Source organism: Microchirus variegatus (assembly GCF_963457635.1).
Source record: "Microchirus variegatus genome assembly, chromosome: 4".
NCBI lineage: Eukaryota > Metazoa > Chordata > Actinopteri > Pleuronectiformes > Soleidae > Microchirus > Microchirus variegatus.
In genome coordinates, this window is record NC_139805.1 from 23,706,411 (window position 1) to 23,730,036 (window position 23,626).

Sequence of the window (23,626 nt, forward strand, 5' to 3'; positions counted from 1 at the left end):
TCCGCTAACAACATGAAACACAGGTGCACACATTGATTACAGCCATCTGCACCTTGGCTTTGGGATGAGTTCATCTGGAACAGGCGTCCAAATTGACTCGGGTGATTTCTGCTCCTTGAACCGCCCATCAAACACGGACGCCAGCTGCTCCATGTCAAAGGCACACACCGCCGAACCTGGGATACTGGAGAGAGACAGAGAGTGAGACAGAGCGAGAGGTGAGACAGAGGTGGATTGACTGCTGATTGATTAAAAATTGGAGCGGGTATGAAACGACTATCAGCTCTTTGTCACGTTGACTTAACCTTCAGAACAGATAAGCGAAAGAAAAAGAAAAGATAACACAGAGAACAACTTTTTTTGAAAAACAGACTAAAGCAAAAAAATAAAAAAATATATAGAAAATCAATGTTGAGTGAGAGGAAGGGACAGACACCCACTGACGATGACAAATTGGATTTTGGCTGTTTTGAAATGTGACATTTAATGTTTGAACACAAAGGAAATTGTTATGAAGACAGAGAGGAAGACAGGACCAAAGAGGACGCCGTCAACTCCACGGGTGTGCAGCAGATACAATCGCCGGCCTATCGAAAAGGTCTCGGCTTTTTTTTGGACAATTAGACCAAACAGGAGATGAGTCACTAAATATCTTTGGCTTCTTTTCTCACAAAAGAAAGTAAAGAGTTTTAAGGGGAATTAAACCAACAGCGAATGTTCCAGCGAAAAAGCCCAGAGCACTGAGGAGGTACGTTTAACTCTGTGTGACCTCTGTGACGGGAACAGAGCATCGGCTTGAGGATGTTCTTCACCACAGCCCACACACACACACACACACACACACACACACACACACACACACACACACACACACACACACACACACACACACACACACACACACACACACACAACCATCAAACAGAGACACATTCATACAAAACTGTTGTTTAGGTGTTCATATTTGCTCTTATTCTGCCTGTTCAGGGTGATATTGGTTGGATTCCTGGGTGAATAAACCCATCCAGTGATCCATCGTCTACCGATTTGTCCTCCAACACGAGGGTCGCGGGGGTTGCTGGTGCCAATCCCAAACAACCAGTCACTCTCACACTCACACATAAAGGCAATTTAGAGTGTTCTATTTCCATTTAGACTATGAGGGTTATTGGTTTCATCCCCTAACCCTAACCCTAACCCTAACCCTGTCGTTTGTGCGGCCCTCTCTTCTATTGGTACTATGGCCATGCTGTGCCATAATACATGGATTTTTCTTGGTGCCTAACCCTACCCTTGGGAATTGGTAGGCAAAATAAGAGGATAAATGCAGATCATCCTAAGTGTAGGGTTAGGCATGGAGAAGGAAGTGAGGGTAGGTTTAGGGCCAGGATGACATGGGATGGCCAAAATCAGGAATAATTAATACGAAAACGTTATTGTCCACAAAGTAAAACATTTGTCTTTGGTTCCACCACAGCAAACATGTAGACAAAAACTAGACATTAAAAACACAATACACATGAACTGAACGGAAAAAGGACGACACATTTCATATGGCCTGCAAAGTCATGGGTACAATATTATAAATTAATTAAATACATAAAAATAGATCAAATCTAATAAAAGTGAGCACAGCTGTCGCAAAAACCTGCATCCTGAAATTCATTATCTATGTATTGTCTGGTCATAATTCATGACCGTGAACAAACAATCACTCTGCAGCAATGAGGAAACAAAAACTACCGGTAATCGGGTAGGTAAGGGTTAGGCAAAGAAAAAGGCCATTCATCCAACCGGGTCAAGGCAACAGCGCTAACCACTATTCCACCATGTGTGTGTAAAGTAAATCACACACATTCCTCGTGGACTAAAAAGACTAAAGGCTATTTTTTTTGATTTACTTGCAATAATTTAGCACGAACACAAGTTACTGTCTAGGCCTGAAGAAAAATGGCAAAAAAAAAGAAAAAAGAAGACACTTTTGTTAAAACCAAAATTGCGAAGATATATTTAAATCAAGCAATAATTAGTGTGATAAAACATTACGTGAGAGCAAACTTATCAAGCAGTCAGGGATCGTTAGTTGCTCAGCGAAGAACCCTGGAGGTTGGCAGATTTAAGAGTGTGTGCGTGTGTGAGAAATTAAGAATTTTATTCTGTATTGTCCTCACTGGGATGAATCAAAAACACCTCGATTGAATGAAAGTCCAGAAATGTTATTGTGCATGATATGTATGTACAATATAGGTTTTAAACTGTCCCGCTGGTCTGCATCTTTACATAACTGTGTCCTGCAAGCCCACGTGGGCTGGGCATATTTTTCTATGCGTGACAAAATACTATTAAAAAAATAATCAATCAACAAAGTAAAGTTACACCACCTCTTCTCTGAGGCTGTGGCTACACTTGGAGTTATTATGGCGACAGAAAACAAAGCACAACTCAGACTGAAATAAAGAGAGCAGTGTCAGGATGAGATAAGGAATGAGTTACAGAGTAACAAAAAAAATAAAACACAGTCCCTGCTTCCTGCTCTGAGACTCAACTCCCTGCTCTGAATGTGTCCATGTCAATGACTAATGGTGTTTGGAGGTTGAGAGTTAGTGACTAAGTGCTAACATCTCTTTAAAAAAAAAAAAAAAAACACCCCGAGAGACTGAGTCAACTGCAGCCTCTTGCTTCATGAATCCCACACACACCACATAATCTTCTCCTTCCTCCGTTTTTTTCCCCTTCGCATAAAATAAAATACGTCCAACTGTAGTGATTTGAGGGTCTGCGGCCCCGCGATTATGGACCGAGCCGAGCGCCGTTTCTCCTGAGTGCGCTCCTTGAAAGCCTTTTTGTTTGTTTGGGGGACGGCTGGTGCCTGAAGCATTTCTGTTGCAACAGGGAGTTGTTCACTCGCTCTCTCAAATGTGCCATTTGATCAGGTCGCGCCACCTCCGTCAGTACTTATCATTCATAGGCAGGGATGTGACTCAGTCAGTGGACCAGTGCGGCGGAGCTGGAGGCGGATCTGTGTGGACGATACACCGTGTCTAAAGGCCACAGGCACCAGATGTTGAGTGTGGACGTGTGTTCCAGCTCTGTGGGTTTCTCCCACTACCTTTTTCTCACCCCTTAACTCCCCATGTTCTCTGGTGTCAAACAGAAGTAAGACAAAACACCTCAGGCCGTTTTTCCCTCTTCTTTCAATTATTCTGTTTCCCACTCTGTAATTGTCTCTCCCAATTTTCTGTCCATTTGTGTTGTTTTCCTGCACGAGTATTTAATTCTCAATTATCTTCCTGGACATCTTCCACATGAGTCAGGTGTACTGCAGCAAATAGATTCTTACACAAACAGGATAAAAATGCCTTTTCCACAGATTTCATTTCAATTCTGACTACAACAAATGTCATATTCAAATCGTTCAAATCATTGTCAAATAGTCGTATCAGCTTCACACGACCCTTATTTATCAATATCGTGGTGCTTCGATCCTGAGCTATATTCTGCGCTGCATACAGGAAGTGATTTGTCAAGACCCATACAACAACAACAATGCACAAGTAGACAGAGATGGTTGTAAACAGCTTGGAGTACGACTGAAACATAATGCCGCAAAATGTTCCAGAATCCTAAAAATGCTAAAAAAAAATCAGATAATTTAGCAGATTGATGAGATAAACCCTCGTCCCTACCTGCCCCTGTGCTGCTGCTGTATACACAAAAACACTCCCTCAGTCAGGTCTGATAGTATTGCTTGACAGAGCCTGTTTTCAGATGAAGGACACAGTATACGGATAACGTGACCTCGTCTCTGCTCAAAAGGACCAAACAGACGAAGAATATGAACATAAACAATAAAAATGCAAATAAATGATGCGCTGCAACAGATAAAGGATTGTAGTTCGGTCTCTGTCTATGTGTTATCTGATTTCCTTGTATTTACAATCAAGAATTCAATTATTTTATTTGTTAATTATTTTCAAAACATAGCCAAAGTAAAATATTATAATTATATTTACTGTGTGTGTGTGTGTGTTATTGTTGGACTGTTTATCTCCTTTATGTAAATGATAGGCAATGAAAACTGTGATTAAATAATGGTTGCTGTTAGTGTTTAACTTTGCACTTGCACGTGGCTCCTCTGAAAGTCAACCCCATACTTAAGTATAATTAAAGTGATCAGAAACTGATTAAGCTCATGTGATTTGCTGTTAGATCGGTCGTGGAGGAAAATCCATCGACCCTGGTGAGAAAACCTTCCTTTGTTTACTCTCTATTTAAAGCTCGTTCCTCTCTCTCTCTCTCCTTGTCCATCTTTCACTTTCTCCCCTCGGCTGAGCTTGAGTGACAGGACGTCCAGGTCAGATTCATAGGTGAGAGTGTGGAGGCTTAACTTTACCTCCTCACTGTTTAACAAGCTCACTGACAGCCTGGATTAACTCTGGACTCACAGATACGCACAACCTCTGATGAGCAGATGAGGACGAGGAGCCTTTTACTATCGAGGATAAAAATGGACCACATATCATGATCATGGTGAATAACGTAAGAATTGTGAAAAGTAGAACGATTAAGTTAAAGGTTAGATATTTATTTGGATATTAAATCTCACTTTTCGGACCATTTCATGTCTTTTCTTGTATCATGATCTTAAAGGTTTTTTTCCGTCTTCACAGCTTCACTAAAGTAAAACGAGAAACTTTGCAGACTGGACTAAACTCATGACCTTCAGGCCCATTAATATATAATTCGTTTTTCTGCCGCATGGCAGCGCTTCACTGGCATTTGGTTAAGTAACACTTTGACATTTTTGGAAAATACTCTTGTCCAGAGTTAAATGAGAAGACCAGGACCTACCCCCACATCTTTTAGTGGTGAATATGAAGCTGGAATCAGCTAAGCTGCAAACACAAAAAAAGGGAGAATATATCTGGCTGTTTCCAGTTGTAAAGCATCTCACCAATTAACACATCTTATTCCTTTACAAAGGTGTAAAGATGACACCTTTTAGTTTTACCGGTAATAGGATGCAAGATTCGGTGCCTAACCAGTTATTTCAGCGAAAAAACAGCTTGTTAGAAGCAAAATGTCAAAAAAGTGAAGAGAAGCCAAGAATTGCGGTTCGTTATCCAGTATTATCCAGCAACCATCATCATAAAATCACATCATCCTAATTTTAAAAACTATTTTGCTTGAAGTTATACACAGTTCACGTCTTTAGGTTGGATTCCTTTTCTATATATTGGAATTTATTAGAGTGCCTGCTTAGCAATGCAAAGCAATGGAGAATTCCAGTTCTTCTTCTTCCACAAAAGTTTCCCCGTGTAACTCGTTCCACAGTTTTGAGAAAACCCCCACACATCCTATATGAAAATGTGCGGTTTGATCAGGAATGGTGTGCTATGACTTTTCTAAGCATTTCGAGCAACCATAGCTACAAAAATCGCAAAAAACTGCAAAGAATTTCCACATACACATGAATGGGAAACCTGATTTCAAAAGCCCACTTTTGGAGCCTCACAGTGTCGTCATACTGTAACGCAGAGACGTGGTTGGAACTTTAAACGGCTCACGAGACTTGAGACTTTTTTCACCAAAATCAACGTTTTGATACATATTATGGTTTTTAAACTATCGCAGTTTAAGTTTTGTAAAATGGTCAGATTTTGGCACACTCTCTCTTAGAAAGGTCTCTCTATAAGAAGCAGATACGATCAGAATTTTGCAGTGAAATTTTCTAGCTTATTTATTAGTTCCTTTCAGTATTCCTGATTCCTGAAATTTCTTTTGCATAAATATTTACATATTTTTAATTAGGCTTCAAGTTCCAGACCCCCTCAGCTGCTTCTGCCCTTTATCTTCAGTTTTACTTTTTGAGTTTATTCCACCACCTCCTCCCTCTCACCTGCTCTCTTCCAGCCTCATCTGTGTTTTTGAATCCAATTGACCCAGTTTTTCTATTCAGATTATTTGACCTTTTCACATCAATTCCCCCGTTGGTTTGCTCTTCTCTCTCTAATCTCTAACCTCTCCGTCCGTGTGGAGCAACTGAAAACTTCTGCAGCGACTCAATGTGACATTGTGAGCTAAATTTGATAACATGTCACTTATGTCATTAACAATCCTTGTATTCCTGGGTTTCGTCCCAGCAGAAGTATCCTGTATCTGCTGCATCTTCTTCCTCTGTCCCACATGTAACCAGTCCTCCTCTCGTTCCTTGTCCTCCTTGGATTTTCCTCACTGCTGTGTTTTTTTCCCAGAGGGAAATCCTGCTGTCTGACCCTGTCATGTGGGATGCTTTACGACCAAAAACAAACACGGCCTCCTGACTCTCAGGATGCACTACATTTGCTTTACTCCGCATGGAATGTTTTCCTTGCATTCCAGCACAAGTCCATTAAGCATAATGAGTCCACGTCACTCCACTCCACTCCACGAGTAGTGGATGCTTTCAGCTGCCATAACAATGGCGGAATGACGGGAATTGCCGTGTATGACTTCCATTTCAATGTATATTTGATTTGCTATATAAAGATAAAAAAATCATGTTTGCCTCCTCAACCTCTTGTGCATCAGGACTGTGCTCAGATGCTCAGTAGGAAAATCCAAGCTGCTCTTTCATTCCTCATCTTGAGGAAGGGCCTGGGGGCTCCTGAGGTGGACGCACAACGAAACAACTGGCAACTGTGCTTGATTTTCTCCCGTGGAAATAGCGATTCAAGAATCCTGCAAATGCAAGACTTAAGTGTGTGGCTGTAAAATTATCCCTGAGGTATGTGAGCACAGGGAGAGACCGGTAACCTCAGACAGTTGAAGCCTCCCCCCCTCCTCCTCATCCAGCACCAGCAGCAGAAAAGAGATTCTCTGCAATGACTCCACCCTGTCATTCTCATACTGCAGTTCCATACCTGCAGCACGGGGTTCAAAATGTCAGCGAACAGTGTAGCCGTCCCTCCACTCACAGGTCCTGTCTCATGCTGTTTTCATTGCACGCTGCCAGCCAAAGCAATTTGTCTGGCAAGCACTTAGCCGGCGTGGCACAGTGGGCCACATGGGGGCCGGCAGGAGTTTTGCTTTGCAGCTCACCTCACACATTCTCTCTTTCTCTTTGTGTTCATTTCCCTCCATGTGTCCTGACTTATCCGTCTGAACCCCGTCAGAGTTATTTAAAATAAGAGCCAGTAGCAGGTGGGTGTGTGTGTTCATATACCTCTCATCTGTGGCATGCTGCGTAAATGCTGTTATCTGGGAGCCATTGTAGGTGTGGTTTTACACAATATGAATATTTTGTGTGTGTGTGTGTAGCATCCATGTCTCTCCCCAGGCAGTGGCCCCTTCCTGCAGCACAGCGTTTCCAAACACGCAGATAAGATGCAGCTGATGAAACAGTTTTAAATCTCAGGGAGCGAGGGATGCACGTGTTGTCCATTATTGACTTCCTCGTCCTTGAGTCTCTCGTCTGTCTCACCCCCCCCACCCCCCCCCCTCACTCACGTCTGCCATCTCTTCCTTTATTCTCCTCCGTGTCTTCTCTCCTTTTACCTTCACTCGCTGTCTCTGTTTTTATCTTCTCCTATTTCTCTCCTGTCTCTTCCTGGGTGGTCACTGCTTTGAGACACAGTCCTGCAACTGATAAAGCACTACACTCTTTTTTTTAAGAAAAAAAAAATCCTTTTTATCTTTTATTCTTGCAGGATCAACTGGCAGGTGATAGTTACTGCTGGCTGCAATTAAAGGGGAAAAAAACTGCATTGATTCTACACCAGAGTCAAATAACAGACAGTAGACAGGTATAATTTGCTTGTGCTACCAGACACACTCAGTAGTATCAGGACCATTAACGTGGCGTAAGATGAGTGGGGCCATCACAGCAAAGTGTACTCAATTGTTTTCTATGAATTGAGGCACTTAAGCTTTCGATCTGATGTAGCATTCCCTTATTTGAATCCACAGAGAAGAATCTGAATCTGATTTTCTCTGTGCGGCTCGGGAGTGACGTAAAGCACGGTCCTTTGTTTACCCGATTGAATCGTCTTTCCTTTGTAATGTTGGCAAAAACTAATTAATACTTTCTCCACTGACGGAAGATATTAGTCTGATACTGACCATGAAAGGGAAATCTGGTATGGACGTAAAGCTTAAACAAAGGGCTGTGCCAGTCCGTTTTCAAATCAATCAGTGCTGACAATTATCATGATAAAATATCATATAATTCAATATTGAGTTGTAAAAACCCCTAATGAACACAGAACAATATTACCCAGCTTGACCTGATTGCTTCAATAAGCATCAGCAACATGCTGTAAAGACATTAAGTCATGTGACCTGTGTTGTAGAAATTCTCTGCTGCTGCTTAGAATGAAATAGAGACTTCTGCTGGCCGACAAAGTTTTATTTTCTTTGCAAATAAAGGTCAATCTGCACACAAGTGATCCTGGCTGGAGAAAGACCCAGAGCATAGTGATCCCTAATCATTTATACCTAAGCAACTCCCCTTTCGCATTCCTCCAATAGACAAAGAAGTCTGCCTTTCCAGGCCGTGTTTTCACACCTCTTTCTACTGTCTACAGCAGGTATCTGGGAGTCGATTGGTTTGTGAACAGTCAGTTTTGAAAAGTTGGCTTTTACAGTCCAGTGAGAACTATTTTGATCCAGAGAACCCTTTAAATCCCATTTCCTGAATAAAGGGTTTTAAAGGGGTTCTTGGTTCTACTTAGCACTTTTATTTCTTAGAGTGTATGTTACCTTCAAAGATGAACCCACTTACTCATTTTAGGAAACGTGAAAACTTCACCGGCTGGAGCAGAGATATCTTTAAAGTTATGCATCAATAGAGTCAGAAGAACTTTACTATGAATGAAAACCTCTTAAAATGTTTCATACCTTCTTCTTGCTCTGCTTCTCGTTATTATAAAACACAGGACATCTGGTTTGCCATCGTGTTGCTGGCTCCACAAATACCCTCATTCTCCAATAACCTGCCATCTACCACGCAGCACCCCCCCCCCCCTCCTCTCCTCTCTGCTCCTCTCACCTTTCTTCAATTTAATTTTGTCTTTCAGCAAATCACCCTTTTGTCCTCGATGAAAGAGTTCCATGTGTCTTCAATTACTCTGCACCCTACCATCCCGACCTCTGCACCTCCACGCGGCCTCTTTCATTTCTCTGGGGCTCTGCTCGTCCCGTAGGAAACCTTGCTCTTTCCGATTTCACCGGTCAAGGCACAAACTCTGGTGGTCCACTAAAAGATTTCAAGGTGAGCCGCGTGAGTACAGCTACACCGTGGGTGTCTGTGCAAGGCTCCATGGGAGGAGAGTGAGGATGCCTTTCCCTGTCTTTGTATTTCTTTCTTTTTAAAAAACAAACAGTGAGTTCTTTTCTCTTTGTAGCTGCTTTGAGACACGGAAATGTTCCTCCCACTGTCCACAAGGGCTGTGTGCAAGAATGCAAATGTCAGAAAGGACAATTTGTGCAACTTTTCCTGTTAGCGCTTTAGTTTAATCTCCAACAAATGTCCATGTGAGGATACAGCAGGAGAATTCTGTGTAAGAAGACGATCGTTCAGCCTTCTTTGTGCTCACTGCAGGTGCTACGCCCTCTTCTTTTTTTTCTTTTTTTAAATGTTCAGGAAATTGTGAACATATCTGACAATCTCCTGCTCCGTTCTTCGCTTAATGTCCCAAAGGAGCTCGAGACAGATGACGGAACTGAAATCTCTCCACTTCTGTCCTCATATTCAAACAAGCACACAAACAAGTTCTTATTCAAAGACAGAAAGCTGTCCAGTATTGATCTAAATCAAAGATAGTGGAGTATTAATAACAATGAACAGTCGTGGAAACAGGAATCACGTTGCCTGAAAAAGGTGCAGTTTTTCTATCTAGACTTTTCCTTATATTCACTTTATTTGTAGGATATTGCATTACTCTATTAGTTTCTTAACTTAATTTACCCCTTAAGATCTTAATACGTTTATGTCTCCTAACACTTTTTTTCTTCTTGTACTTTTAATGTCTTGTAAACTCTTTTTATCAATGTGGTACGGATTATGATAAAAACCAAAAACTTTATATTGTAACAAAAATGGATAATCAGTTCAAATAATGGTAACACATATTCACCATTAACTCGGTGCTTACTAACATATATAAGTAGTATACTAGCCCTTTATTAGTTACCATTAAGCACATATTAACACCTTATTCTACCTCTATTATGACATGAATTAGTTTTCCTACATAAGGTGCTAATATGTGTACATGTGTTAATACATGCTTAATATTTACTAATAAAGGGATAGTACGCTACTTATATGCATGTTAGTAAGCACCTAGTTAAAGGTGAATATGTGTTCCCTAATCTAAAGTGTTACCCAAGTAATAATAGATAACAGGGTCTGAGGGAAACAGCCAAAAAAAAAGAAAAGGTTGGAAGACACTCATCTGTCATTTTGCACAAAAACAAAAAAAGTGTGTGTTTCACTTCCTGGTTTGTGTTGTACCTGTTGGCCGGTGTGGAGAACACTCCCAGGATGATGTCCCTGCCGTGCATCCTGATGATGGGACTGGTGGAGTGCAGCAGGTTGAAGTAGAAGTGTGAATCCCCGGGGATGGAGCAGTTCAGCCGGGCCTTCAGGAACGAAGTCCACTGCTTTTCCAGGACGCGCTGAGAGCCGCCCTGATCCCTCTTACACACCCTGGCCACGCGTGACACCACCACCTGTGTGAGAAGTGACCACGTTGGCAAGACATTGGCACAGATCTGAGCGGCAGCCAAAGCTTTAGCTCACATATACAGAACTCCAGGTGGTGGGGGTTTACAGTAGCTTTGGCTTTTATCTTCAAACTGCGATGTTTAAAAGCTCTTTTCAACCCCAGTGTGATCTCTCAGGAGTCATTTGCATGCTATTTGCCAAGCGGAAACCCTGTTATGACAGATCATTGTTTTATAATGGTAAATTCATTATCAATTATTCATGAAAATGTCAGAACATTTCACAATTGTTTCTTTGAACGCCCTCATCTGCACAATGGCAGCGATGTTTAAATATCCATTTGCTTGGCAAACATGTCAAAGCCCGGGAACCTTGTGCAAGTCTAATGTGAGTCGTGAATTTATTACAGCAATGGATTCAGTGACGCTGGTATTTTTTCATAATGATGTATCCGAAGAGTCGAAAATAGTGTTTTTCTTAGGTTAATACATACAAGAGCTGTTTGTTGGATTAGATATGCAGACAAACAAACACAAGGATGAAAGGTCAGTGGAGCTGTGGGAAAAAAATGCTGATATTGAAATTCAAATAGTAGCAGCAGGGAGATATTACGACTATGTTTACAGCAATGCATTAACAAAACATCCACGTATACTTCTACTTTATTTTGAAGATGCTCCGAGAGGAGAGGAGAGGAGGAGCAGGTCTTTAATGTGAAAGCATACAGTTACCTTCTCCAGGTAATTGAACTCCATGGCAATCTCTCGGAAGAAGAAGTAAATGTGAGGTCCCCACTCCACAGCGCTGACAAAGAACGGCTCTGTAACGTGACGGAGATAAACAGTGATGAGAGGAAACGGTCAAGTCAGTCAATGTTGATAATTATTGAGGGAAATGATTTGTCCTCCTGGGCGAATATTTGCCAAATGGTTCTAAACTTCTTCATGGGAAGAAAAAAATTTCATATCAACTGAGGCAAAACATGATGGTGCATTTACACCGAGGGCAATGCAAATATTTGTGTGAGGAGAAAACGTACAGAGTCAATATGATAGGTGCATAAGACTGTGCATAAACACAAAGATTGTAACACTGCTGTCGGGCAGCGTGAAAGTAAATGTGGACTTTTATTGTCTTGATGACCAATTCATACACAATGACACATCACTATATGGACATAAAGTATTTGGACGAATGATCATTAGACCACCAGAGATTTTAATGACCTATTCAAATACATATACAGTACTTTTATATGAAGTTGGTTACCCTTTTGCAGCTATAACAGCTTCCACAATTCTTGGAGGACTTTCCTCAAGATTTTGAAGTGTTTATATGTGAATTTGTGTTCTTTCATGCATTCTGTACACTTAGAAATAAAGGTGTTAAGTAGAACCATATAAGGTTCTTCGTCTTGTCCTCATAGGAAAACCCTTTTGGAGGGTTCCACCAAGAACCTTTTTAAAACCCTTTATTCAGGAAAGGGGTTTTAAAGGGTTCTCTGGATCAAAATGGTTCTTACTGGAACCATTAGTGTTACCAAGAACCCTTAGAAGCAAATGGTTCCAGGTAGAACCTCAGTCTTTGTAAAAGTAACCTTTTGGAACCCTTATTTCTAAGAGTGTAGAGCATTTATGAGGTCAGACACTGATGTTGGACGAGAAGACCTGGCTTACAATCTCTGCTCCACACTCTTAGAAATAAAAGTGCAAAGACGAACCATATAAAGTTCTTCGGCTTGTCCTCATAGGAGAACCCTTTGTGGCTTTTTTGAACCCTTTGAAGGGTTCCACCAAGAACCCTTCTAAAATCCTTTATTCAGGAAAGGGGTTTTCTGGATCAAAATTACTGGAACCATTAGTGTTACCAAGAACCCTTGAAAAACCCTTTCTTCGGGAAAGGGTTTTTCAAGTCAAGTTGAAAAACCCTTTCTTCGGGAAAGGGTTTTTCAGAAGCAAATGGTTCCAGGTAGAACCTCAGCCCTTGCAGAAGGACTCTTTTGGAACCCTTATTTCTAAGAGTGCAGTTCATCCCAAAGGTGCTTGATGGGGATGAGATCAGGCCTGTCAAGTTCTTCCACACCAAACTCATCAAACCATGTCTTTATAGTCCTTGCTTTGTGCACTGGGACACAGTCATGTTGGAATAGATAAGGATCTTCCTAAATCTGTTGCTATACAGTTGGAAGCATTGTCCAAAATGACTTCTCATGCTGAAGTGTTTAGATTGAAACACCTAAATTCTATACTCAACAGCTGGGGCCAAATACTTTTGTCTCATATCCAGTCACATGCTGGCACAGCTGTGTGGGGCATCTTCAGATTAAGTGTCTTACCCAGGGAAAACATCGGCATGTAGACTAGCGGAGCTGGTGATCGAACCCCAGGCCCCAGTGTAAGTAATCTCAGGTTGTGTTTACTCAATGATTCACCGTGTTTGGTGAACATGCAAAACAAAATGATGAAATCTATTGCAAGTGGACCATCAGACGATAATAGCTGTACTTCTACTTGCAAAGGCGCATCATTCTCTCCCGTGACACCAAGGTAACACGAGGGCAGAGAGAAAAGAGGCACAGGCCACATTTAATTTCATTACACGGTGTGAAAGAGGATTTCACACTAAACAATAAGCGCATTATGACTCTCCTGGTGTTTCGGAGAAACGGGTTTCACGCTTTGCATTTCGGTCGGCGCTCTCCACACAGGACAGTTCTATAAACGCCCGCGTCTGATAATGTGGATCTGCAAAGTTGTCACTGTTGGGTTTTCGACGACAACAAACCGTGTAAAGGAGCTTTGTGTCTGATCGGTTTGCCGACTCAGCTCCTCTGACACTTATTGATCCTGTACACAGCTAAGTGTTGTGGACTCAAGCCTTTCAGTCTCTGATGACAACATCGTCAACAGTTAAACGTAATATAGTAGTATAGTATAGTATAGTAATATTGCACATTATCTATTTATTTTAGTTTTTATAGTCGTAATTCTTGCCATATTTATTTATACTAGTAGTGGCCCAGTGGTCCTGCTATTTATTTATTTATGATGCATTTTAAATCTGGATTAGTGGAGCGCAGAGCACTTTTACTTCACTCCACTTATTTGGTCTTACGATGCAGTAAAAGCCACTGTAATAAAAGTGAAAATCAAATCTACCTACAAATAAAAGTGACGACTTGATGCTGAGGAAAAATGCAAAAGTGCCCTATCTAGTGCATACTTGCTGTTACCATCATCATGTATGAAGTGCATGAAACAGCAGGGAAACAATTTGCTGAGCCTCTGCATGTGTGTGTGTGAATACGATGCAGAGCACTTAAACGTGTTTATTGGTTTCTTGTTGTTTGTGTCTAGGACAGATGTTGGAAAAATGATTGTCTGCTTATCTGACATTTGCTGTGTGGTGCACAAAGATTTCGGAAAAAAAAAAATCTATCTGTGCTTTATAAAAGTTTTTATACACACGTGTTCTTTTATGGGTATCTTTGTGAGGACCAAAACAACTTATAAACCATAGGGAGTGAAGACATTTTGGGGAAAGTGAGGACATTTTGGCAGGTCCTCACAATCTGTCACAACTTAAATGGCTTTTTGGGGTTAAGACTTGGTTTTAGGGTAAGAGTTAGAGTTAATATTAATACACACAGGTTTGTGCAGCTATTCTTTTAGGGACTCTCTTTGACTTCAATTTATTTGGACAGCCTTACCAAAGCATTATCCCTAACCTCAACATAACCAGTTTATGTAAAAAACCTGCACCTTAACTTATCCACTGTTAAGATATTATCCTTAAATTGAACAACTTCTGCAGAAATTATAGTTTCCACCTCATTAGGACCAGGTTTTGGTCTCCTTGAGGATTGCTGGTCCTGACAAGGCCAGTCACGGCATGTATATGCATGTTAAAAGTCTGATATTAGTCGGACTAAGACAATAATTGCCATTTTCTCAATTTGCCGTTTTCTTAATGTCATGTATTCTACTAAAATCGAGCTAGTCTTTGTTGGACTTACTTACCTAAATAATGGGATTCATAGTCTGATTACTCCTGCATGTATACGTTTAGTCAGACTGGAGTCGGACTAGAGTCAGACTGTAGTCAGTATAGAGTCAGACTTGGTGTTCTGTGCATGCACCACAATTTCTTCCCCTGTCTTTAACAAGGAAGTAGAAGAGTGTTGTGGGCGCTCTCCTGGATCTGGCAGCATCTTTCTTCAGACAACACGGCAACCACAAGAGCCATGCTCGTGCTAATCTGCATCGCGATTAGCATGTACAGCAGGTACGAAAAACAGGACCACAGCTGGATCCATCTCACCATCCACTGTTTGTTTTGCTGTGTCGTAAAGGTCAACAAGAAACAAGATCCAATAGGCACTAGCTTATAGAGAGGCCAATAAATCTATTTTCTCCTCCGCATGTATTCTCAGACTCAGCAAGTTGTCCGACTGCCTGTCTTAGTCAGACTATGACCTTGGCTCAATTAAACTGTGCATGTACTGTGAGTGTTTATCCGAGAAAATGTCCTAAAGAGGTAAGAAAAACAAGAACACACACACACACAAACAGATACACACATACCTCTGAACCACTTGGAGTCATGCTTGACGGTGCGCAGAGCAGGATTGTCCCCAAGGCTACGATAGATCACCGCATCAATGGCCAGGAAGTCAGTCACTGTGGCTGTAAACAGATTCCCCTCTGACACACACACACACACACACACACACACACACACACACACACACACACACACACACACACACACACAGACACACAAATGAGCTGGACGGCCTGCCAATACAACAACATAACCACAAACAATAAAAGTGGAGTAATTGTTACTGTTCTCTGAAAGTCCTGCATCATAAACAGGACATGACTGATGAGTCAACAACGTGATTGTATTAGCATAATTACAACTCCCACACAGGAAACAACACACAAAAAAACACAACAGCAGCTAATATGAGCTAATGTAGTGATGGGTGAACAGTAATGGCTCCCCACAGTTTCAGTCACAGAACACTGTTGATTTGATTAAAGTGAAGTGTTTATGTCTGATGGGGGGGGAAAACACAGGAGATGCATAAAACTGAAGAATCAGAGCCAGCATCTGTTTTGCATTCAGACATCATGATGTTTCTGTTTTCTCCGTGACGATCACATGACTGCTGAGACCGATCGCGTCACGGCAAGCGTTGCGTCTTACCTGCGAACAGAGCCACGTTTGCATGTTTGGGGTCATACGGGCACCTCGCCATCCCGTTGAACGTGTCTCCCACCATCTCCAGCGTGTCGCCCTGTTGACAACACACACATATACATATAGATGCATTTTTACGTCTCAATCAGCAGACTCCCAAAAAACAATATGGATGCGTCAGCATGACGTGAAAACAAGGCACAGGAGAATGGCAATTAGAGAGCGTTACCGCAAGTGCAAACTAATGATTCACTGGTGGCAATTAGGCAGCGCGGCAACAACAAGAGACACGTTCTCATACATAAATAAAGGAGATAAACACACATACAAGGCACGCGCCGACATAAAGTCACGCCGATGATTCAAACAATTTTCCAGGCCCGCGCACAAACACACACACACACACACATCCTCTATCTCTGCTTTTCACAAACACATTCACAAACACACGGAGCCCCGGAGCAAAGCATTTCAGCTGGATGCTGTAATTCTCAGCCACAGCTGAAGAAATAGATAAATAATAAATACAAAAAAAAAAAGAAATAATTTATAGGTGTCATTTCATTAAATCTCTGCTATAAATAAAACAGGAGCTAGCATCACTAACTAGTCCCCCGGGGAAGGGGGGAGATAGGACGGCCTATCAGGCAGAAGACAGGTGTGTTACGCACTGTTGTAGAGTGTCATTAGTGGCTGACAGATAATGGGCGCAGGTACATGTCACTGTGTTTCACTGGTGTACTCTGTTTGAAACTGAGAGACCGAGAAAAACAAAATAAAAAAAAGAGAGCCTTTGATAGTGAGAGGCTTCCTTTCTCCACTCTTTCTCGCTTCAGCTCAACTGCCTTCATCCTTCTTTTATTATTCCTGCTAAATGATGGCAAATCAGCCGAGGCTACGGTGAATATTTATGTGGAGTTTCTCATCTACAAGTTTGAAATTGTTACCTCATGGGCTGGTTGGGAGTGAGGTGCTGCTGGATGGAGAAAAAAAAACATACCACCTCTAACTATACATGCAAATAACACCTACAACAACACAACCTGATGATTGAGTTTCCTCTGGTTCTTTTGAGTCGAGTCATTGAAGTCCTTTTTCTGCATAAGAGCTGACTCAGTGCACGGTTATAATAGTTTTAGATTTCTCATTAGCTATAACTAAAACCAGATAGTTTTAATTAGTTTTAAGAGCGGGTTTGTTTATTATTTATGAGTTTTAATTTTTTTTTTTGCAAATGCTAAGTTTTCTAATAGTTTTAGTGTTAGTTTTTTGTGATATGCAAGATTCAAAAAGGTGATAAAAAAAAAAAAGTATTGTGTCTCGAGTACAACCTTTCAAAGTTACCAGCAGAGAAAAAATTAACACACTTCATATCGAGCCCAAAAGGATTATATATGAAATACATTTACAAAGATGAAAACTAAGCACATTTTCACTCCAATTTTAGTTAGTTTTAGTTCATTCAATAAACAAACAATTCAGATTCAGTTAGCTTTATTTTTTTTTATTTTTTTTTAAACTCTAGTTTTATTTTTTTTCAGTTAACGAAAATGTTTTTTTCAATTTTAGTTTTCCTCATTTCGTTAGTTTTCTCTCACGCACACCCACGGGTCCCAGCATTTAACGGCAAATGTATTTTATTATATTGATTGTTATGTTGCACGTCACCGATACAGCAACCATCTTGTGTGTCTTGTGTTGTATGTTTTCCATTTTCCTATTCTATTCTACTCAATGGCCACGAGTGATATCATGTCCAGTTGTTGCTGAGTCACAGCGCTCATTCATTTTCTAAGAGGACCACTCTTGTTTGCAATTGCTAAAAAAGTCTTAAAGCAATAGTTCAGGGGCTTCTTTGGCTGAAAATGTGGCTGCCAGCAGAGACACAAAGGAAAACCTTTAAGCCTCAGGAAATCTTCATCTACTTAAGTCTACGATATTTTCTTCTGACCATTAGCCTTTTTCAAAGCGCACACTTTTCCACACCAAAGTCCTCCAAGTTCAAACGTGTTACGATGTCTGTGTTTGAAATTCTTTATTCAGATGTTTTAATGATGTCACAGACTGAAGCAGGTGTTGATTTTAAGAGGTGAGAGTTTTGTTAAGTGGCTAAAACATAAATGTCCTTCGCATCCCTGCTGGCAGCCACGTTATCAGTGCAGACAGTGTCTCGTATATCTACACTTAAAACAAACAAAAAAATGTGAACTATCTCTGTAACAAGATACATTAGGGCATGACCTGAACGGTTGACTCATTGAATAGGAATTCTGTTTTTAGGACTGTGACTTAAGTCGTTATTCTTATTGAAGGGGAAACAAAAGGATGAAGAGTACACTTTAAAGCAAATCATGATCATCATCAGCATATCACAGTGGCACAACAGGCTTAAAATGCCCCTAAATTTGGTTTTAATATCAAATCTATGATGAGAGTAAATGGTGCGTAAGTTGGCAAATGTGTGTTTTACTCAAGCATTTTAAACAGCTGTAATATATATTGGGAAACAGTTTTTGATCATGTTTAATAAATCCGGAATTCAACACATGATGAGTCTTCTAATGACACCAGGAGGCTTTTTTAGAATCCACGTCAAATCTTGTAGATCATGACCGCATCAAATTGTGGAACTGCTATTAATATTTTTTTTGCCCGCTAACAAATGAAAACAAAGCAGTCAAAAAAGTCACATCTTTGTCTCTGAGCAGCCTCCTCTTCCACGGACTCTCATTGATTAAAAAAACGCTCTCCGGGCCACAAAGTTTAACCTCCAGGAAACAGCAGAGTGTTGTATCTCAGGCAAACGAGACGAGGCACTGGAGGTGCCAGACAGCCAGGATAAATTACTACTGAAGACAGAGTCAAACATTAGCTCGAGTGCTGAACTAACAACTTTAATCAAGCTGCACATTTTTAAATGGGCAGCAGGCGGGCGTGCATACAGTGGCCCTGAGAGCTCATTGCAATGCAACTTAGGGAAATCGAGATGGATTTAAGTGTTTTTAATTTCTCATTAAAGGTGCATTATGTAATATGTCACATAGACTTAGGAATAATGTTCATATAACAATCTGAACTCACCAACAACAACAGTACAGCCAAAATATTTGCATACATTTGCAGACTGCAAATCATGTTTATGTTTTGAAATCATGTTTTGGCATGTAGCGCCACCTACCGCCATCTACCAATCATTGCAGTCAGTAGAGTCTCAGCTGCCGAGCAACCACGGGTTGCCAGTTACGTTAGAAAACGAAACCTAAAAGACCTCGGTATTTTGAATTTGAATGTAGTAACCGTTTTTTGGCCACATTCTTACATATGGCACCTTTAAATATCAGTGGGAAAATAAGTAAAAACTATCTTTTTAATAAGAGCAATAACCAGCTAACCATGGACACTTTGAATTTTTCAGGTTTCGCCTGAAAACAGTTGTATTTTTCTGTGTCGCACGTTGTCAAATTAATGTCGAAAAAGGACGTTTTTCGCCACTTACACATGTGCGGAAAGAGGTAAACGCAGATATTTAAAAACTCATTAGTATAAACATTGCATTAAAGTCGTTACACATCGATAAAAATGGCGAAAAAGTGCAATGGAAACTGATTAAAGCGAACGAGGGGGATGATGTTTTGAAAGCACATGACTGAAACATCACCACAGCTTCCCTGTAATGAAAATAGTGGCATCAGCCAAAATGACAGACGCAGTGGGTGAAGAGGATGTATGAGTCTACTGATGAGTAAACCGCAATATTTCTCAACTTAGCACAAAAAGCAAATACTGTGACAATAATAGATGCAGCAAACAAAACACCGCCATATGTCAACAGCGGCGGGCGCTCTATGTTTACTCTTCAAGTCGTGGCTTGCTTAATTCTTTCTGCGGCGATCTCGCGACTCGTCGCGTGTTTGCTTAATGGCAACTGGACTAGTGATGTCAAACCAGTTGGAAGAGTGAACATTAAAAAGTGGGCGAGCAGGTGTGAGAGTGTGATCGATGTTAACTCACAGTGTAGTTGGCACAGAGCGGATTAAAGGCGTTGGTCCCGCACACAAACAGGCCTCCTCGTCTGCTCAGCAGCACCTTCATGAAGTTACGGCATTCGTCCTGCAGGAGAGAGGAGAGGTTTAGTATTCAGGACGGGTAAAAGTGAAGCAAATAAAGGCAAATAAAATGACAGAAAACGAGTGAATAGAGGAGGAAAGAAGTAAGTTTATTTTTCAGAGACTGATTATCCCGCCTGTTCTGTGAAATGAAGCTTTTCAGTTGCCTGATGTGTAGAATTATTACGCCATTAACGCTGTCAATCACTCTGATACAGCCTGAACGCATGCCCACAGAGACTTTAAGTGTCTACCCTCCTTCACACACATGCACACACACACACACAGCTGCTGCTGATTGACAGGCGGTAAATCCACACCAGCCTCTGGATTTCAAAACAAGCGGCAGACTTGAGACTAATTCCACCACCGTGAGGCGTCTAACTTCATGATGCTCATCTCATAACTAAATAAGCCAAAAGTCACAGTTTACAAGAAGAAACATTACGTGACTTAATGGCTGCTTCAAAGCCCCAGTGTCGGATATATTATACATTTGTTGAAAGAAAGCTCAACTAAACTAACTACTTTAATCAAGCAGTACATTTTTAAATGAGCAGCAGGCGTACGTACGGTGGTCCTGAGAGCTCAACACAACTTAAGAAAACACAGGAAAATCGAGATGGAGAAAACAACAAGTGTGACATTGTAGAATTTATCATTAAATATCAGGGTGAAAATAAGTAACTTATTAGGTTTCGCCTGTGTTGTGGAAATTCTCTGCTACTGGAGAAGAATGAAATAGAGACTTGTGTCGGCCGACAACGTTTTATTTTCTTTGCAAAGAAAAGGTCAATCTGCACGAGTGGTCGCAGCTGGAGAAAGACCCAGAGCATAGTGAGCCCGAAACATTTATACCTGGGGAACATCCCTTTCAGATCTCTTTGTCTGGGAAGGGGTCTGCCTCTCCAGGCCGTGCTTTCACACCCCTTTGTCTACGGCAGGAATCGGGGCCGACTCCCCACCGAGATATCCTGCAGATGTTTTAGTTAGGTGCTAGTCTAGACATCCTAATGTGAATACACAAAAGGACCTGATATATTGTGTTAGGAAGAGGGTGTTGGGCAGCTGTAGCTCTGAGAAAAAGAAATTGAATTTACCATTACACCTGGAAACATTTTCATTGATTTGTCTTTTTCTGTGTTGCACATTGTCAAATTAATGTTGAAAAAGGATGTTTTCTCCACTTACACGTGTGTGGAAAGATGGAAACATTACACGACTTAATGGCTGCTTCAAAGCCACAGTGTCGGATATATTATACATTTGTTGAAACCTAGCAAATTTTACCCTTTTTCGTCAATCCACTACCTTGAATTACACACATGAGGTGTGTTTGTTGTTTTTTAAACATGCGTGACTGTGGTTTTTTAGCGTATATTTGCTAAGGCAGTAACATACAATGGGCACACACACACACACACAGCAGCAGCAGCGAAATCACAGGTGTTACTGATCACATCAGCGCTGGCTCTGTTTAGATCACGTCAGTCAGGACAGTGTGTGACAGATAGCCAGCGCGTGCCCTGAACCCGTTCTGGTACGTTTACTCTTCAAAGTCAAACGCGGTATCGTCACCCATCGGGTTGCGAACTGCCATTTGGAAGCCTCAAGTTCTGCAAACCACAGGAGACCATAGATGTTTCTCAAAGTCAAGGAGGGATCCTCAAACGGCTGAGTTTACCCGCTGTGGGACTGTTCCAAAGTGCGGGACGCTTCAAATTCTACAAAGTACTTCTCACAGAGGGTTGTTGTGCAGCATAAGAACCCGCAACCCTTTTGCACATGCATGTTTTGTTTGATGGAAACGTCTCAATGATGAATGATGCACAGTCGCAAAGCCTGTTCCATTTATGTGTCCTCCACACTGATCTTTACAGGACCTGACTTGGAAAGAGCTGCTTTACTTTGACTTTGAGAAACGCGACATATGTGGATGAAACGGTGGAGCTGAGGAAGAAGCGAGTGATGTGAGTCACTGAGAAGCCATTTTACTGCAAATTATGGTTGCATTAATGGTTGGGAAATTCAAGGAAAACTTCCAGAACCTTTCCATGGGAACTTAAGATCAGGAATTTTGAAAACTTTCAATGGAAATTTTGGGAAATTATGGGAATTTTTGGGAATTAATGTGAATTATGAGGATACTTGCCTTTATGTAGACCTTGGGCTCTGGATTTGCATTAAATCAGGTTGTTTTAGCTGCAAAATATTAATTACCAACTCTATTTAAGTTACCAACCTTCGGTTTTGAATATTTCCAGTTTATTCCTCTTAATTCCCATTATTCAACCTTCAAATGGAGCCATCGTTTACAGAGTGGACATCCTGCTGTTTTGTAGAAGATTCTGAGACAGATGATCAAGATCCTTAACCCTTTCCTCACATATAACTGAAATAAAGGGTTGCATTGGCGTCACGTTCTTTATCCAGAGACGACATCTTTTACTTATATCAAGTGTCCGTTCAAAACCTGCCTGTTTCCCTCGGGCAAAAAGAATACCATGGTTGTGGATAACTACTGGACGACCACCACGGACATAACATTTTGTTTGTGTTTACCGAACTCCTATCAATGTTTATGTTTTGCGGATGCAAAGGAAGCAAATTATGAAATATGATTGTGTGCATTGATGTGTTTCCAGGGATTCTTTTGTTTGTTTGCTTTGAGAGCATTTTATTTGAAGCATCGAGAGCCGGATGACCTCCGACTTAATGAGTATAGGTTTAAATAGATAAGAGCTTTATTGTCACTGTTAGAAGAAAAAACAAATATCACCCTGTATATGACATTAAAGAAGCATACATACTGAGATACATACTGTATATATTAAATAGTTTCATTAAAATGTGTCAGGATTTGAAATAAATAAAATATAGCACAACAAATCTAAATATAAATGCGATGTGGGGAGTTTTTCTTTTCTAATTATTTCTTTGCAGGTTGTTTATGTGGGGGAGTTTTCAGCCTGACGAAACAAATTAAGTGTTTTTTTTGTTGTAAAAAAATAACAACAGGAAGGTCAGAAAGAAATTAACATATTTACAGTTTCTGTAAATGGTTTGTATTTATTTAGCGCTTTAGTCTTGATAACCACTCAAAAGCACTTTTTTCACTTCATATTATACGTATTCACCGTATTCCGTCAGGACCAACGTGGGGTTAAGTGTCTTGCCCAAGGACACGTCGGCATGTAGACTAGCGGAGCGCTGAATCAAACCAACAACCTTCAAATTGAAAGACGGCTCGATCTGCCACTGAGCACGATTATCTTAGGACCTCGGGGGAAGCTGCGATGTCAACAAGTCAGTGAATGTGGAGCAGCGGGAGGCATGTTTTTGTTTTGCGTTTGTTTTCTGTGTAAGTATCCGACCCAAATTCCAGCCACGACCTTTGACTTTACAAGCAAAAAGGTATCGACAGCAGCTTGTTTTTGCAGCGTCTGCCACCTGTGTGAATGAGGGAGTGTGGAGTGAGTGGTGATGTACAGTACAGCATGGGTGGTGGACACTAAACAGCAGCCAGTTTCAACACCTCTGCATTGTAATCAGTCTCCCAGTCTGGTTTCAATTACTTTAGAGGACTTTAAATAAATTTCCTGGA

General features: G+C 41.0%; 1 protein-coding gene across 1 annotated transcript in view; it reads right to left on the reverse strand.

The window, feature by feature from the left end:
- Window positions 1-23,626, reverse strand: part of sema6bb (sema domain, transmembrane domain (TM), and cytoplasmic domain, (semaphorin) 6Bb) — a gene marked incomplete at its 3' end in the record, with an annotated part of 254,546 nt that overhangs the window by 59,087 nt on the left and 171,833 nt on the right. The window contains exons 6-11 of the mRNA XM_083888120.1: window positions 19,928-20,026; window positions 15,923-16,013; window positions 15,292-15,411; window positions 11,440-11,528; window positions 10,496-10,713; window positions 53-184 (exon numbers count right to left, since the gene is read on the reverse strand). Coding sequence (XP_083744246.1) covers window positions 53-184; window positions 10,496-10,713; window positions 11,440-11,528; window positions 15,292-15,411; window positions 15,923-16,013; window positions 19,928-20,026 — 749 coding nt within the window. The remainder of the gene's footprint in view (window positions 1-52; window positions 185-10,495; window positions 10,714-11,439; window positions 11,529-15,291; window positions 15,412-15,922; window positions 16,014-19,927; window positions 20,027-23,626) is intronic.